Source organism: Charadrius vociferus, unplaced genomic scaffold (assembly GCF_000708025.1).
Source record: "Charadrius vociferus isolate BGI_N301 unplaced genomic scaffold, ASM70802v2 scaffold39, whole genome shotgun sequence".
NCBI lineage: Eukaryota > Metazoa > Chordata > Aves > Charadriiformes > Charadriidae > Charadrius > Charadrius vociferus.
This window is the reverse complement of record NW_009650188.1, coordinates 3,247,422-3,266,916: the sequence shown is the minus strand read 5'-3', so window position 1 is coordinate 3,266,916 and position 19,495 is coordinate 3,247,422. Positions and strand designations below refer to the sequence as shown.

Below are 19,495 nucleotides of genomic sequence, written 5' to 3'. Positions count from 1 at the left end.
TGTCAAAAATCTATCCCAAATCAGCGATGAGTTTAGTGTAAAGCAAGAAGGAAGTATATCTCGATGTCTCTTACTGCTTCCTTTCTTCGGGCTAAACACTGGATATATTAGGGAACAAGCCAAATACAAATACAGATGTGGAACATTTTCTTGGAGATCTGTACCTTGGAGTAGCATTATTATGCAAAAATTTCAACTTTAATTAAATGAACTAAAAATAAAATGCTTCCAGGCCAAAGGTTGGGTAGGGAGTCTTGGAAAAAATAAAACTTAAAAATCTCAAAACCCAAAAGGCAAATAAACTCTCTAAACTTATTATTTTTTTTAAATCTCACGGTTAAAAAAAAATATTCTGGTTTTCCAGAGGGAAAAGAAAAGGGTGGTTCAGTCATACTTGAATGGCTGAAGCTGATAAACACAGATTCAGAGAGTCAAATTTTAGAATCAAAACAATTTTAACTATTTGGTAAAGAAGTTAATTTGATATGTTACATTAATTTTTAGACTAGAAACTTGTTTGCAGCACATGTTCAGTTCAGATAATAACCATAAGAAATATCCCACTGACACACAAGACTTTTTAAAACTACTCATTGTAAGGTTTAATTTTGAATCCAGTGAGCATGCTTATACATAGCATACAAAACACCCTTCACTTTATTACAGTTTTAAATCTTTCTTCCAGGTCTGGCCTTGCAACCACTTGTCTTGATAAAATAGGTCACTTGAAAAAGGAAAGCTCAATAAAATGAATTACAAAACCAACAAGATTAAACTGATTGTGCTGTTTTTGTACAGTGCAGCTGAATTCTGCAAATATGCTGCTGGCTGTGGTTTGGCATTTAACAGCATGCGATCAGTGAGAAGGAGGAAATTTTATTCTCATTAACTGTTGCAGATTTACTGCAGTGAAAAAGGGCTATGTAACCTGAGAAGTGACAGAATGGAAAGATCAAAGCAGCAGTCTGGAAACTAAATAAACCTTCTGGCTACTTCCTGCAAGGAAAATTCACTCTGGCAATGTAAAACAGAGTCCAGTTAAAAACTACTCTCAGTTTTATGAGCTGTCACAGCAGCTTGAGTGGTTTGGACCAGTCAAGTTTAGAACATTATATTTCCTTGTTTTTGTCTCAGATACTTCTGTAAGCAGTTTTATAGTTTCTTTCTTTTTTTTTTTTTTAAAGAGAAAAATAAAATTCTTTTCTTTTGGTTGAAATCGAGAAGGTCACAGCTAAACTCATTAAAAACAAGCAGGTCTTCATTTGCACATTCCATTCCCGTTTACTACATTTTAATATTTTACTTTGAGATTTATAAGCAATGTACATTTGCTTTAATAACTCTTCCGCATTCTGTTCACTTATTGTTTAATATAAGTGCAAATCAGTTTACAGAGCCCAGATGGCTTGTAACCAGGGAGCCAGTCTATTCCTAGTAGCACATCTGGAGGGACTAAGAGCAGCAGACAGAACGTGGGAATTAATTAATGTTACATTTCAGAAGAGACAGACCCAGGTTTGGGGGATTTTTTGGTAAGACATTCCAAAGGACTTGAGCTAACTGCTGCAGCATTTTGGTATTCTTTTAAAATTCTTAATAGCCACCTAAACCATGTCAGTTAAACGAGCCCAACTGCAGGTGGAATATAGTAAAATAAAAAGCAACTAAAAAAATGTAAAAGAAGTGACTGCGAGTGAAAGAGGCCCAAGTATCCTATATTCCAAGAGAGCTGAAGTGCATTAAAAGCTCAATGCTAACTCTCCTCCCAAATGGCATCTGCAACTTGCTGAAAAAATTGCACCTTTGAAATATTCCCAAGCAAGCTATTTCATCTCTTAGCATACTAGTGTAATTGTTCAGAGCAATTAAACAGCTCTTACAGTAAATGAAACAAGTGCAACATGATCCTTCGTGATTACGGACCACACACCTTGGAGAGGTGGTGTGGTCTGGTCACTGGGGCACTGCGAGAGCAGTCAGGAGAGCACTGCTCTACTCCAGGGTCTGGCACCCAACTTTGGATGAGTAAGTTCTCTTCTTGTCTTTGGTTCCCTGTCCATCTTGACCACCAGCTCTCTAGGGCGAGGGCTGCACTGTGGACATCTGCTGCATGTTGGTGGACACAAGGACAGCTGCTCGAAAGCTTTTCCTGATACAGTCTAAGAACTGAATAATAATAAATAAACACCCAAGCACATTAAAAAGTTGCCACGTAAAGAATACTGTATATGAAGAATATTGTCCTCATCTAGATATTCCCAAATTACAGGCCGTGCTGGGCCCTAACCCTTTAGCGGTGCAGCATGCACAGGCCTCCAAACCCTGGGAAAACCTCATCGATGAATATGGGTCAGAGAAAAATCTTCCTCTTGAATAATCAGACTCTTGGTCTTCAAACATGCAACAATAACCGTCCACATCATAACAGCATAATTTGATCAAATACATATTAATGACATCTAAACTGGATTATAATATGATCAGGTTGCAGTATTTAATTTTTATAAACAAACTATTATAAACTAGACATGAAGAAACTCAAGCTCGCATTCAAAAGGTCTTAGAGATGAAGCACTCGTGTTCTGGAAGCACCACTCCCACATTTAAGTACTGAAGGAAAACAATTATACAGTGAATTTTGATTTAGGCTGTGGTCCAGGATCTGAAGAAATCAAGTGAAGTCTTTCAATAAACTCATCCCAGATTGTGATCAAGACCCTCCAAAAGGCAGCTGTTGCTTCTTCCTTGTTACTATCTTTTAGATGCAAGATCTTAATTCCAAGCATATGTACCACCTGAACAGGCACTGATGAGCAAAAAGAAACCTACCTGCCTGTTTCACGTGAATAGTCAGTAAAAGCTGTATTGTCCAAATGAGATGTGTGCTTTACCTCTGTTATGCCAAGCCATATATCAGAAATTTAGCAACATCCTCCTGACCGTATTCGGTTTAACTTCTTTAAAACTAAACATGTAGGCAGTTGGGACAACAGAATATCATAAAAAAAGAAAAAAGACACGACTCTACTACCACTAACCACATTTTTGTGGGATTAAAACAAAACAACAACAACAACAAAAAAAACAACCTTGTTTTTTTTTCCTCCAGAAACTTCATTGGTTCTGGGCTTCTCTTTAAGGCCCTTTCAAATTCGTTTCAGTGGGATTTACAATTTGCTAATACTGATGTGTGATAAACTAATAAAACCTGCCTACAAGGTTATAGGCCCAATTTACTAATAAAACCTAATTCAATTCTCTTGGGAAATGCAAATTAAATAGCATCCAAATGCTAGAAGTTGAGTACAATTCTGCTGAACATATTGCAAAGGCAAAAAAGGTTTTTTCGTTGTTTTTGAAATGAAGTTTAAATATGGAAAAGAGAAAGTAACACACAGAACTGTAAGAATTCTCACTATGGTAAAATGTTCTAAAGTAGAATCATACTGTAGTAGTAATTTACACTCTATTAGCTTTTCTTTTCATTAATTAAAAGATTTTATACTTGCTATATGTCTACCTGTAAGACAGGAAAGCATTACTGCCTCTATCCAAATGATGAGTAGAATGAGACGTGGATACTTTCAATTCTACTTTAGCACAGACCCCACATCAGAGCATGTGATTACCTAAGCTAATCTTTCCAAGAACCATGAAACAAAGTTCCTTCTGCCACTGAAGGCTGTAAAGGGCTGCCTGAGGCAGCTCACTTTTACTGTCTACTAATGTATTAGTTTTTCACCTTCAGATGTAGCCTGCAAGATGGCACTTAGCTGCCGAAAGGCTGGGAAGGGAAAGCTCAAACTTCTAAATAAACCATGCACATTATCAGTGTCGGATATAAGTTACAGATACAACCATTTAAAAAACATTTTGATAAACAATCGCAAAGTGCGTATTTGCCAGCACCTGATGCAGTTCCTGTACCTGACCTGAACAGGCGCTATTCAGCTGTGACACGACTGGGACTTCACACAACACTGCAGGAGCCAACAGGAATGGAAGGCTACAGACCTAGGCCTTTCCCACGTTAAAATTCACATCTGATTTTCATCAGGGTACCCAAGCAAACAAAAAACCAAACTGTGGATATGACTATTCTTGTCATTCAATGTGGACTTTTAGCCCATGCAGATATTACACATGGGTAGCTTAGCTAGAGATAAGCTAAGTCACAGTAACGGCCTTCCCCATGCTCCCAGCAGGACCTGCGGCCACGTATTAAGCTACTGTAGCCCACATCACCGGCAGTTTCTGTCAACTCAAGACACGACAGCTTGGTTATGCATGCCCATACTCGCCAACAACAGACGCAGCTTAACTGAAGTCGATGCAGAGCAGCCTGCAAGGTCCTGGCTCCATATATGTACTTAGCTCACAAAATATCACAATGACCTGCCATGGCAAAAAGAAGAAATGCAGCTACAGTTTTAGGCTGTAAATCCAGGCAAGAGGAAAGATGTTCCACCAAGGACAGAGACAGACAGTCACCCCATAAAACTGGTTTGTTTTTTTTTTTTTTTTTTGACATGCCAAACCTCACTGCTTCCTGGGAAAAAGCTTCAATCAGATCTCTGTTGAGAGGAGATGTGAGCACACACTCCGGGAACAGCACACCCAGAGAAACGCCTTGTCTTAGTGAAAACGAAGCTTGCGCAATGGCAGCTCTGCTACATTTTATAATGAGGTTAAACGATTCTATGCTGGAGAAAGCTTCCTTGCGAAGACAAAGAAAAAAGTTTTGGCTAGCTCCAGCATTCCTGACTATTAATCTTTCCAAAGGTACAGACAGAGGGGATTTGGGAACTCTGATGAAGATATTAACAAAAAAATTGGCTTTCGCACTTGAAGTTTGTACCATTTTCTGGTTATAGCTGGGAAAGGTTAGAAAGAGGTCTCTTCCCCAAAGGGTAAGAAAAATACTGTGGATATGTCTATTATATTTAGTCATCACTATTATGTTTGTGTCTTAAGCAAGTAATTAGTCTCTAGAAGGTGATTAAAATTTGATAAATGACCACAGATTCTTGAAGATGTTTTCATCTGGTCTTTATCCCTTGCAGCTCAGACACTAAGCTGTCATCACATTAGCGAAAGGTGAGGGATTTTTTGTTTGCTACAATCATAAAACTTTCACTCTATATTAAGAGTTATCAGAACCAGGATCCTTGAATACAGATTTTAATAACAGATGAAAATTTCAAATCTATGCCTAATGCCCATCTGCTTCTGAAAGACAGTAAGATAATTCAAAGCTGGTAATCTAATCACAAAAGTCCTTTCCTAGCCAATGAAAAAAATCTGGATACAAGCTGTCAAAACAACCTCCTCAGCCATGTAGTTTCTGCTGAATGGAAAACATACCTTATGATCTGTTCGCATTCTGCTCTAAACCTTTGAGGAAAACAAGAGATGCTGTTTATGTATTTCATCACCACTTCTGTGTACATTGTATTCTGAAATAATTCTATTTATAGACATCATACACAACAGTACAACTCCACTAAGAGTATAGTTCAGAAATAAAAGCTCTAAACTAAAGCTGCAAAACACACAAGCTTGGTTACCAGAAACAAAGCATTTCTATTTCTAGCAATGCTGTGGGTCCCTAAAGTGAGGGAGGCAGTATTAGAAAAAATGCCAGCTTTCCAGGTCTTCACTTATGGGTTGCTTCTCTTAATGCTGACAAGTACCAGAAACAACAATTATCCCTGCTGGCTTCAGGACATGTCCAGAAAAGCAAGCACACAAGCAAATCTAACTAAACTAAATTTAGGGCTAGATACTTTTACAATTCCCTTCAAAGTTTTTCTGTACTTCATGATGCAGGAATTGATCATGCAAGGTACCATCTCAACTCCTGACAGCAATCAGTACTCTAGGTTTCAAAGGAAAGTCCAAGAAATCCTGTGAAGGAAAGCTAATGTCTTTGAAAAATGCAGCCCCTGAGATACTCCACCTAATTCTCCACATCTATAGATGTTCTTACTGCTAATAGTATTAATTCGTGTTTCTCTCTTAAAAAATTGGGGGGGAGGAGGGGACGCACACACATGACAGGACCCTATGTGCTAACCCAGTAAGCGCAGAGGCCTATAAACACCTTAACTTTTTTAAATTCCTGTTTTACTCGACTTCAAAAAAGGACCTCCCTACCCACCGAAGACTGTGCAGCAGATCTAGGTATGTAGGTCCAGTGCCTCCTGGGACAGGGACTCCACAGGAGATGGCCGTGATATCCCTGATGGGTTACAGGAAAGTCAGCCACTTCAAACGGCACACCTGGATATGGCTGCTGCTCCAGTTCCCCTGAATTATCCCAGAAGTAGCACATTGGAACTGCAATGACAGAGGCTGCCCTGGACCTCTGCTAAAACTAGCATCCTGCAACCAAGGAAGCACATGGTTTTCACTATCTGCTCAATGCAGTATAACTGGTCTAACAATCTGATATACAGCAGGTCGTGTGGGCTGAGCTCCCTTGCACAGGTATTATTAAATATTGCTTACGGTGAAAATGTTCAAGGCGACTTGAGTTTGGTTGTGGTCCTTGAAAACCTCTGCTCATAGCCCCATTTCTTTGGCTCCAAAACCTGAGATTGGTGATCAGAACACACTTAAGCCCTGGTAATACGCTGGGGGCACCAACACTAGTTCAACACCAGCTCAGCTTCTCAGTGACATGCAGGCACTAAAAAGGTGAGTCTTTCCGGCTGACTTGTTAGGCTCTCCTGAAGGAACGGGGAAGTCCTGATCCAGTCTGAGCACATTGCAAGGATAGGAAATAGCCTAAGAGAAATTAAAAAGGTAACATACCCTAAGTCTTCCTCATAGGAATGCAGAAAGGAGGAGAAAGGATTAGGTTATTCAAAGTTGAGTAGCAAGAAGTCAGCTCATGGTTGTCACCTACCTCGAATTTCATGGGGTGGTATTAAATGACAGAAAAGACTCCTTCAGAACTCATCCCATTGCTTAGCAAACAACTGTTTCGATTACAGAATTAAAAAGCCTAATATAAAAGGCCAAGACCAGAAGACACAGGCACAGTAAATGTATAACAAATAAAAAGTGTATAACAAACGAAAAGACCAAAAATATGCATCTACTCATTATTCAGCCATCTCTCTTTGAACTCACAAAAAATGTTACTATTAACTGACTTGCTAGTTATCTATGCAAATCATAACTCAGCTTTCTTTAAAAAAAGTTTCTGAAAACATATTCGAATATTAATAATAGAAAAATGAACCGTTTTTATAACAAAAATCTTGATTTATTAAAAGCTGGAACTGGTTAAAAATAAATCCTTGACATAAGGTTCTTGTTAGCTTTAAACTGTAAGCATAAAAATACCCTAGAATTATGTTTTGGTATGGATGAAATGTACACTATATAACACATAAAAAGAGCCTTGACTTGCTGCTATTATTTTTAATTAGGCTCTCTAGCACGTATGGTTTTACCTTCCAACACCAATTCAAATTTGGGAAAAGGGAGGGTCTGACTCTCCAAACTCATGGGACTGGCAATTCCATGGCTCATGCCTTGGAGCACTAATGCATTTTACATTAGCTCTAAGCATCAGGAAATCCTGGCTTCTGGCGCCAAGAAGTTCAAAACGATAATGACACACATCTGAAAACTAGGATTCGCCATTCGACTGCCAGTATCTATTCTATCAAACAATTCAGTCCTGCTCTGTTACAAATAGGACAGAACATTTGCAGCAGTCCACACTGTTTCCAATTAGACTGCGTGTCTGGACTGCAGATAAATCCATGGAGCAATCATATTGGAAAAAGTCTTCCTAGAAAACAGAATTGTAATAAGAAATATGAATATTTACAGAGGCTATCATCAAGAGGCAATTACCGAGTTTGTCGTTAGCCAAACTGCAGTTTTTCTGTTTTCTTTCTTGAGGTGAGCCTCCAAAATGCCTTGAGACATTACAAGAAAATTCTACAAATACATCTGGTGTATACCTAGTTAAATTAAGTACTTTGCTACTCATTTTAGTTGGAATACAATCAGATGAAAAAGCAGCTTAATAACATAGCTCCCTGATAAGGGACTGAAATTCGAGGTTTAGTGATCTACTTTAACTTTTACCCAAGGACACTCAAGATTATTTTTTTGCCCCAGCTGAAAGCTTTCTGGCAAAACAACATCTTGACTGGGGCTATATCTAAGTTTATTGGAAACAAAGGAGCCTGCAAGCTTCATCCTACACACCTTTCTCCCCACCTCCAGGGGTGCATGAAGATGGTTGGGACCACATACCCACACAATGTGCTGGTTAATACAGAAATCTGTCATCTCTTGGGTGGTGCGTCTATTTTAAAGTTGAAAATGGTAAGTCACATAGCAAGACCTCATATAGAGAAACTGAGGGAAGTGTGAGCTATCACCTGAATGCTCTGAAACAAAGGCTGCGCATTTGGAAATTATCAGCACCAAAATCCCCTTCCCAAACATAGGGTCCATGGAAAGGGTTACACACGAGTCTGAACTTGATCCTTATAGAGTATAAACACTTCCTTTTTTCAAGAGGATCCATCTCTTAAGTCCTACTTCCCCCCCCGCCCCCCCGCCCCCTCCCACCCAGTCCAAGCATTTTAGTTACTTTGATTTGTTCTTAAAAATGTTACCACCATTCCGCCCTTGCTGAATGTTCAGCTTTCTGGTGCACCACAGGTAGAATAAACAAACAAGCGTAACTGTCCACTGCCCTCCAACAATTACAAGAAGCCAAAGTAAGGGAGAACAATCTTTTTTGCTTCAGCTGTAAACACTGAATTACTCGTATTTTACAAACGGTGACTAAGTTGTAAGTGGTGGAAATAACATTCTTCCTTCAGAAAGAAACAACTTCAACCACAGGGTTGGGCATGTCCAGATAGCATCCTGTTAAAGTGAATTCTGTACCTTGACTGTAAAGTGTTTGAAATATTTCCTGCTAACGAGTATACATAATTCATGCTCTATAAAAGGCATTTTCTAAACACTACAGGATCTATGAAGATTTCATTCTTTGAAATGAGTCTTTTCTATTTTGAATTTGTGACAGAAGTCTACTCAGAAATTCAAACTGGAAGAGCTTGCTAACGTTCAGAGAAGGAGACATCATTGACCAGAGGGGGAATTCAGAGAACAACTCCCAAAAGTCAAGCCGGCATCTTTTGCTCATCTAGTAAATTTTCAAAGTGCCATCAGTAATCTAACTGTGAATACCTTGGGAAGACTTTAGGCTAAGGGGAAAAAAAACCCCAAACAAAAAACCCCCCACAAAACAACAAAGAACAAACCCATAGATATAGTTTTGTCAGTTGAGAGACTTATTTATAACAATTTAAGAATAATTGGAACAAAACTCTTCTAGGTAATCAGCAGCTCAAGCCTTTCTTTAGATATTTCTCAACAACGTCCGAATAGTATTTGAGTAATTGTTGTAACATGTAGTGAGTTGTGTATTCTAGCTTTACTTTTCCTATTCAACAGCTTTTGGAAAGCTATGATGTATTACAACACATTATGTTAATACGTTAAAAGAAACATGTAATTCAGAAGGCAGACTAGAACTGCTTTTTTAGTGTAAACCATTCCCACTGCTATGAGGGCAAAAAATTGTTGAACACCACAAATGAAGCCCTATAAGGAAACCCGAATAGCCATTGCTGGATTATATGCATTCTTTACAATCAGCAATTTACCTGCCAGAGAAGGGGTGCTGCCCAACGACGTCTCCATTCTGAAGATGGTAATCACCGAAGAAATCCGGACTCACGGCTCCATCAGGGGCTATTAGGCCATCTATAAAAACAAGAAAGATACAGTGACTCTATGAAGCAGCATGAACTCAGGGGAAGTGGGCAACACAACCTGTGCTGGTTTGTCTTAGGAATTCATTAGCAACAATATTTCTGGGAGGAATATCAAGCAAAAATAGTACTGAAATAATACTGAAAGCTAGCAACTTTAATTACACAAAAACCTCACTACGACTCCAAGTAGCTCACCCTACTGCCCTGAAAAAACCCTGTACCTAAGAACTATTCTTTTACCCCTTCTTCCTGAGGTCTGTAAAGGTTATATAAAGACCCACCTTGTCTGTCCTGTCACGAAAGTGAGCCCAGAGAAAAAGTAATGAGAAAGGTCAAACATTGATCTGGGCCAGCAGCATAAAAGTAGAAAAGCAGCAAAAGTCTTAATTGTTCATACTCTACCCTTCACCACTGTATCTCTTAAAATTGTTTAAGAAAATCAGGAAAGCGGCTTCAAATCTATATCTTTTATCTCCCCCATACTTTAATGTCTTCTAGCTATTTCCTAAAAGGGTGGTCTATTTACACGATAGCCTCTCAAGAACATAGGTTATAGTTTTCTTTTGCTTCCTAAATATTAAAGCACTTGTGTATGAAGACGCAGACATTTGTAAAGCCAGTAGTATTCCTTAAAGGTTTCACAGGCTCTCCTTGCTTTACAAGAAAGAGAAGAAGATCAGGGGCTAACGTTTTCCCCTCTGTTACATCAGTGTAAATCCAGAGTGTCTTTGAAGTAAAGTCAGTGAACTGACCCCACTTGAACGAGAGCCCAGCTTAACTCTTTCCTGTTCCCATTCACAAAACACATTTCTTGTTAATATTAAGGGTAAGTATTTCTTACTCGGTAATTAGTATTAGGCCCTAATCAGATAAAGCAAGCCATTTCATTAAAACAGACCCTACTTCAGTTTGTCTCCATTACTGCATGAAAACGATCCCAGACTTGCAGTGCAGAAAGCGTCCCAATAAAAACAGGGAAGAAACAGGTACATTCAGACTGATACTTTAATAGTTTAACAGAGGAGAGAGGGATTCCTAATGACTAGGAAGTTACAAATGCCATTCCACTTTAAAGAAAGAGAGATAAGATCCAGGGAGTCACAGGCCACTCAGCTTAACCTCTGTGGTTTCAAAACTACTAAAACTGCCTGTGCAGGAAGCAGTGGAAAGTTACTTACAGACACAAGGGCTTAGAGATGACGACTCAGGCATTCAAACAAATCTCCCTGTCCTTTATGAATTTACCTGATGTTTTTTGAAGATAATATAGTGACAAATGATAAAAGGAATAGAATTGACACAGCTAGATTTTGAACAGACATTTGATGAGGTGCTACAGAGGTTCATTTAGAAGATAATACCTCATGGGAAAGTGACTGAATACAACGTAACAGATTGTAAATGAAAAATGCTAGCCATGATCAGACTACATTTTCACAGCATAAGATAGCTGTACATGGCTATATTCTAATTGTATACATGTGCATACAGTATGTGAAAGAGTATTACTTGACAAGCGAGTAATCTGGCACAGATCGGTATTACTGTCTTTCAGCATGTTCAGTGAGACATGAGTGTTCTGTGCTATCATATGGATGTAAAATGACCGAAGAAGAGGAAGGAAAGTTGAAGTGGCCATTATTAACACTGTACCAAGTTTTCCTACCTGACCACCTATTTTATATTTTTTGCAGAAAAAAAATGAGGGGGTACATCAGCACTTTTATACCTGCACCACTTCAGATCAAAACCAATCCATTTAAGTGATTATGTATTTTAAACAGTCAGGTTTGGTTAAAACTTATTTGAAAGCAGACTTAAAAATAACATCTATCTTTATGGTAATAAAGAAAGCATTATATTTTAACTCTGAGGCTAGAGCTACCACTACTTAAAGTGTCTTCAATCAAGAGTGCTAACATTCAAACCATAACACTCAGAGTTATGGCTCACATGAATTTATAGGAAACTGAAAGCACATGGATAGCATCAGCTGCATATAATATGATTACACAGTTAAAGGACATCTGTTGTTATGTACATTTCAACATAAATTAGGGTTATGTACTTTCAGAGCAAGAGAGACGCCAAGCTCGTGAAGGTAACTTCAGAGATTCGAGCAAGTTTTTCATGTAGGTTTAAATTACCATGCAAGAGAGACGTTGGTATATCATCGGAATAAGGAACTCGTCTTGCCATCAGTGAACGCAAGAACTATTATGGCTGAGGGGGGACTTGCCTTGAGCGTCAGCCATCAGAGCAGGTCATTTCTAAAACTATCAAATTGAAATACAAGCATTTAACTTCTGACTGCACAAAGATATGTATTTTTGTTATTTTTTGACTAAGTAATGCTCTGTGTCCTTCAGAAACCCAAATGCCTACTCCAATTGGTACAATAATCCATAGCCTTTTCAAAGGAACATTATGTCCTCTCTGGCCACATCTCAGAAGTATAAATCTAGCAGACTGCAGAAGCATGCCATTACTGGCACTTGTCAGAAGGAACCTGAGAAGTGAATCTGTATTTTGAATATAATCACCTACTGTTATACCTTTAAAAACAAAAGCACTTTTCAAACATCTGCAGAACATATCATTGGAAATCTGCCTCTCCTTCCCGCTCAAATATCAATTCCAACACAAAAATCTTTGTTCAAATAACATTAAGCCTGTAACATAAATGATTAAAAGGCAGGAAATTCAGCGTTACTGGTGCCACTCCATCTCTAGCTCACACTATTGGGGGAAAAAAAAAAAGGCCCTATGAAATAAACAAAGGTTTATTATTAAGACCTGTAAAGGGAAGACTACAATAGGCATGCTGGCACATCTTTAACTTAAGAAGCCCAAAGGAAACTTGACGTAATAAAAGACCCTGGTACCGTGTAACACACAGCTCACACTGCTAACTTTGTAGGTCTAGTAGAGCAAGATAAACCTACAGGATTCAAAAGGGACAAACATACCACTAAAAAGGTCAGTTGCTATGGCTGACATATGAAATCAAAAGTAGAAGAAAAAGAATCTTTAAGTTCTGCTATCCTTTGAGAATAATTTCTGAAGTGCTACTGAGATCTTGCACAATTATTTTCTCATAGCAACTACAAGTAAAGCTTATGGGGTTTAGTGGTTTTGTTTTTCTTATTACTATTCCTGCAAATTCATCCAGAGTCATAGAGTTTTGTGACTCATGCTTCACAGCAAAGGACTGGACACTTGTGTGGAAAATAAAAAACCACAGACTTAAACCCAGCAATTAGAAAAAAAAAAAAAAATACATGCGCACACAGTCATCCAGGAGTTTGAAAAGGATATAAAACCACAAGTTTGAGAGCGTAAGCCAACTCCTAGTTATGAAAAGTTATGAAGACATGTATCCAGTGTGCAAATTATTTAATGATTGTCTCCTGCAAAGTTTTCTGAACCTTCCTCTGAAACAACTGGCAATATTGGACTAGATACATCAGTGTCTTAATCCAGTATGGCAACTTCTATTTTCTTAGTAACTACAAAAACTTCATGGAAGGAGAGAGACAGAGCAGATTCCACTTGAGATCCCCCAGAACTGTGCCATTATGTACTACTAATAGGATTAAGCAAAACAATGAGAAATGTCTTTTTTTCTTTAGAAAATATATTCAGGTTCATCTCAAATAAGAACATGACTCTTCTTAAGAATAACTTTGGGTGTATTTTTTTTTAAACTAACTTCAAGTTGTCAAGTAATAAAACTTTTTCATGTGAGAAACTAAAAAAGAACAAAAAAAGTATTTACAGAAGAGATTCACATGCTTCCCTAAATATATGACAGCAAAAAACACAAACAGATTGGCCGAAAGTGACAGAATGATTGCCTCTGTTAAGGAACCTACAAGTGATGTGGCTCAACTGAAGTCTTTCATCAAGATCTGCAATAAAAATTCCACTACAGAACTAACACACAAGGCAGAACAAAATTCAGCATCAAATCCCATAGCTGTGACTTTAACAGGGATGAGAAAAGGTTTGTGTTTGCAAAGCAAACAAGCTATGGACACAGGTATGAAGAACAAGGCTGGGGCATCTTTATTCAAATCAGTCATCATGGTCCATTAGGTCCCTGAGACAGGTCTATTCATATTTCTGAAGATCTGTAACACTTCGTAAAATCATGGATATACAGTATTCAATCCATCATTAACATCCTAACAAGGACAAGCCCATCCCTGGCCAGCATGCATCCTCACTGCTCCCAGTGACACAAAAGGGTAACAGTCCCACCGGTTTGAGTCAGCAGATTCTCTCTACAGCCCCAGGTCAAGCTCCCATTCCAAACACAGAGGTAGTAATCCCAGTCCTGAATACTATATATGCCGTCTTACCTGCATTGTAGTAGAGGTCAGGTCTTTCCAGAATATCCCCTTCATGGATGTAGGGCTCAATACGATCATCACCATACAGATACTGCTCACTGTCATCCATCTGCCGACTCTCCACCATCTCCAGCCACTGAGAGTTGTGCCATCGAAATTTCTCACTCTGGATTTTTTTAGCCCATTCCTCATCATATTCCTGTTGAAAATAACCAAACGATATTTTAGGATGAAGTATAGACAAAGCTGTTTGGTTTAACAGAAAATGGCAAAGGAATTTAACGTCTGCAAAAGATGTAAGTTTCAGGGCTCAGTGACTTAAATCCTCTACTCAGTTTGCAGAGTACTTTCAGCAAACAAGGGAATGATTTTGCAAGCGCTAGGCATTATTCTGGTTTTGTACACACAGCAGTACCATCTTCCCTCCTTGGTTTGTGACTTTACACCATCCAGAAAAAAGTCCTGATTTAAGCAGGGAAGTTCCATCATCACAGTCTCCTCATTTGGTTTATCAAGAAGAGCCAATTACTGTCAGTTTTCAGGGGGATCTCAGTAATTAATTACCAACACTGGCTAAATACCCCGTACTTCCTCATTAGATGAGTATTCACTAGGACAACTAGTTACTAGAAAATACAACAAAAAAGGTTGTGATAAAACCAATAAATCTTTTTGTTTGTTTGTTTCATATGCTCCAGTAAGACAGGATGTAATTTTCAACTTCTTGTCAAATTTTATAATGGCTTTCTATGTTTAATATTGAATGCTCACAAAAATGGTACACAACATTTGTAATAGAATACGCGAATCCAAGATACAAAACTAAAATCAGAGAAGAGCTTCTCCAGGAAGCTGAGGAAAACAGGATATAGCTTCTGGCCACTATGAAAACAATACATAGCCATGAAATTTTAATCTGGATTACAGCCTAATTGCACTCAAGTGATATGATATTCAATACAAAGGAGCATCAGAAGGAAGTGACATAGCCTATGGTCACTGCAATCAGCTGTTTAGAAGGCTCTTCTAAACAGACCAGACTATGTGGGCTGTTGATTACCACTGAGTGAACGCAGACCTGTGGATAATACCTAAGTTTCTCAATATTACTGGAAAGACAGGGCACAGACAACTATAGGAAACTCATCAACATATGAAATCTGCAGATGTTATCAATCTGGGAAGATTCACAAATAATGCACCATGGGTAGTACTTTTTTTAATCAAAAGATTGTGAACAAGAATAACATTCATAACCAAAGTGTTTCTACTTGTGAGAAGAAATATCCTTGTGAAACAGGTCCCACTTCACTGTCTTCTAACCTAACTCCAAAGGAGAGAAAAATTGAAAATAATTTTGTAACTCTAACGTTGGTTACCACATGATCTAGAGACATTTTCATTGGAGATCTAGCTGGAGTAGTTTAAGGATTTTAAAACCTGTTTTACTTAGCCCTTAAGGGGATGAAGAGTATTCACACAATTGGTGACAATGCCTTGGCTGCAGAAGTGGTAATTTCTTAACCTGCTTCAGCTAGACATGCAAGAGTAGATCTGTCTGTAACCGGAGGTCAAAAAGCAGCAGTGAAGAAAGAGTAAGTTGGTGTAGCAGCTCAGATTAAACTCCGAAACCCCTACAGACTGAGCTTGAGCTTTTAATCTGACTTAATTTTCAACCTACCTTGTCTTCACTGCTATTAACCTGCCGTAGGTAACACAGTCTCTACCCTGTGCTTCTTCTGACTGGTCGATAACACAAAAACCAGCTGGCCCTGTCATTCTGGCAGAGGCTTCTCTGAGACCGCTAACAAGTATCTACAGATTCCAAGATTTCATGGGGAATCATGTCGCATTGTGCAACCACAAACCCTTATTCTATGGCAGTGGTTATTTAAACTTTGTTTTACTTGGAGAAATGGCAGGTTTGTTTCTCTTGGCTTAAAAGCAGAATGTGAACTGCCTTAGGATGGGACATTCATGCAAGTACCTGCAGATTTGGGGCTCTGATCAGTCTGTGGCAGACTAAACTTCTAACTTCTAAACATTCTAAACTTCTCCAATTCCACCTCTGATCAACGCTAATTACTAGACCTTTCTAATTCCCCTCCACACCATTCTGGTGCACAAGTGGTCTTGTTCAAAACCTGGTCTCATGCCTAACTTCCATACCCAGAGCAGGTATCACCTGTGGGATCTTCAGATATTCTCAGTGCCTAGTGGCCTCAAGCAAAATTCCAGGTTTCTGTCAGCCATACACTAATGCAACAACCTTAGGGAGGGAGAAGGAAAAAACAAAACCAAAACACCAAAAAACCAACAAAACGCACACCTATGCCTCATACTGTCTGGAAAAAGAACATCACATGCCATTTCTGCCTCTTAATCTTTTCCCCCCACTTCCACACTCGATTTAAATGAAACGCCAGAAATAACAGTGCAAAACAAGAGTTTCCCTGGAAAAAGCAAGCTCCTCACTGAGAATTATAAAATGACCCATAAAAAAAAAATGAAAGGGCATGACTTTCAATGATGACATCTGACCAGCATCTTGGAAACATCTCCTTTGCTGCATCTGCGAAAGCTAAACTATGTCAGCCTCCAGCAGTTGTGAATTACTTGCAAGCTTTAGAGAAACACCTTGTAACTGCCAGAAATCATACTGCAATCTTAAGAAAACTATTCCCAGAAATCATGATTGCAAAGAAGTGAGGGAAAAGAAACAAATTTAACAAATAGCAAATTAGACTAATCTGTGGGAAAGCTTAATCTCTTTTACGTTACCTTGCTTACCTTTAAAAGTTCTCAAAAGCAGAAAGGCCAGCAGCTAAATTACCTAATTCACATTTACCATAAACGCACTTTGAAAACATTTTAATCTTCCCAAAGTTACAACCTCAAATGAATCCCACTTGCCCGACATCACTGTTCCACTCCACACCACTGTCTGAACATGCTGAATGTCTGTCACAAAGACTTCTTATATCCTTCTAAAAAAAAATAAAATCAGTAAACATTTCCCAGATCCTAACTGATTTTTTTTCTTTAGACAATGACAACAGGGCAGAATTTTCCTATGATTTCTGCATTTCCCATCCTAATTAAGGATTTGTACCTTGCATTTCACTGTAAATGAGCAACATGAACAAAGAAGTGACCACAGCAGAATCAGATCAATGATCAGTTTTGTCAAGAGTTTCATTCTGGCAACAATCCTAGAAAAGGATGATTTGCAAATCTAGAATGATTTACATAACCTCAGCACAATAAAGTTCATTTAAGTACTGCTAGATCAGGAATATGCCTGTAGATTTTCCACAGAAATGTGCAGAAACACAACTGGGTAAGTGATTAATGGAATAACATCAGAATGGAAGAAAAGCTACGAATGCAGGACTACAGCCAAAAGGCACAAAGAAACCAAATTACAGAAGTTTAGAGCAAAACAATTCCCTAAAACACGGCAAGTATTCCAGTAATTATATTTTAAGCTATTAACAACTTTTTTTTTTCTTTTCAATTTTGTGTGGTTTTTTTTGTTTTGGTTGGGTTTTGTTTTTTAAACGCACGAAGCACACCTTTACTAAAGAATTCCTGCAAAAATAAAACCAGAAAACTAAATATCATGGAGACACAAATATAGGTTTGTGCCCTCCAGTCCTTCTAAATGTTAGGCTACTAGAAAAGCAGTGGGTGGGGGAATGAGGTGGTGGTGGACAGAATGTGCCTATTCTCCACCCACCCCCCCAATATTGCATGTTCAGAAACATAAAAGGAGGAATCCTGAAGGTTGATTTTATTCTCTTTGGAGCTCCCTGACATCACTGTTTTTAACATTCGGTTTCCATAAATCCAAGAGTGTCATAGAAGATGTATGGTTCAACTCTGCAAGGAATGTGCCATCCTTTTTGAAGTTCTACTTCCAACTTTGTTTACTACTGAACCATTGAAATATTATGAAGCGTTAACTGGCCTATTATCAGAGCGTGTCTGTTCCCTATCAGGGGTCCCCTTTGTCACTGGCTTCCGTCACACCTTGTATCTGATTAACACACTATAGGATAACATAGAGCTACACAGATCTGCTTTGTGTTCTCTCACAGCTGATGAAAAACAGATTTTCCTTTTCACTTTAATGTGGTTGCCCTTTAATTGGGTCTGTAATAGGGTTCATTTGATGCGATTCCTCATACTAAACTAAAACTGCTATACAGTAAGTAGAATGCTCATTACGTTCAAGGCTGTACTTGGTAATACGTTACATTCTTTATTATCTAACCATCCCTAAAACACACAGTTTACATGAAAAGCTAAATTAACCATTTATTAAGAAAGACAAGATTTATCTTGTCTATCTATCCAAAAGTTAGGCATGTCATTTGAACTATGTGCTTCTATAAACCAAGGAGAGAAACAGATGTCATAGATCACCTTCTGCAGGTGTCTACAACACCTACCTTTAGGGTAAGTACCACTGGAGGCCCAGTCATTCACAGGCCAAAAAAATCCTTCTACGACTTACACCTGTCCAGCCCAGAGTCAATTCTTCACAATCAGGTTTATCACTAAACACATTCTGGTGGGAAGCTAACAGAAACCTCTGATATGAAGCTAATGTCGAGGAAAAGAAAAGAGTAAACATTCATGCCCCCTAAATTTAGGTGCCTACCTAAAATGCACACTGTCTACAGGGTCTACAGCTGAAGAGAGAAACTTTTTTTTTCCCCTTTTTATCTCACGGGCAAGCTGTTATGTGAGTAAGAGAGATAAATGGTTTGGCTCACCTTCCTAGTCTTACAACTCCAAAGAGCAAGCACCAACACGAGAAGGAAATCTGTCCAAGATAGGTTTACATGAAGACAAAACCACCATGGGACACACCTGCCCTACCTAACGCTGCCTGCAGCGTGGTTATTCTTCTAGTCCAGGTAGAGCCTTTCCTGCTGGGTGCATGCTGTTTGCCACAAAAAGCTACCAGCACCAAAGCAGACTGACTGCAAATTTAACAATGTAGAAATCAATCAGTGAAAACATGTCAGCAGTTCAGCCCGCAGCCTACACCCTAACTCCTCTTCTGCCCACTTCTCTGTATTCGTGATCATTAGAGGATAACAGGGGAACAAGAGAAACCACAGCAAGGGGGAGTCTTGACAAGTAAAGGGAGAACCTTTTTTTCTGGTGTGACTACAGCACTCTTCATGGAAAGAGGACACCAACCAGGAGTCAAAGGTTATCTATTTTCAGAGTATGCTGCCTATATAAATAAAGCCCACACCAAATCCCTGTGGTCTGCTCTTCTTGATTCTACGAGAGCTGGCCAAC

General features: G+C 38.7%; 1 protein-coding gene across 1 annotated transcript in view; it reads right to left on the bottom strand.

Moving 5' to 3' along the window:
* Positions 1-19,495, bottom strand: part of KIFAP3 (kinesin-associated protein 3) — a 67,351-nt gene that overhangs the window by 10,046 nt on the left and 37,810 nt on the right. The window contains 2 exon segments of the mRNA XM_009892824.1: positions 9,711-9,810; positions 14,186-14,375. Coding sequence (XP_009891126.1) covers positions 9,711-9,810; positions 14,186-14,375 — 290 coding nt within the window.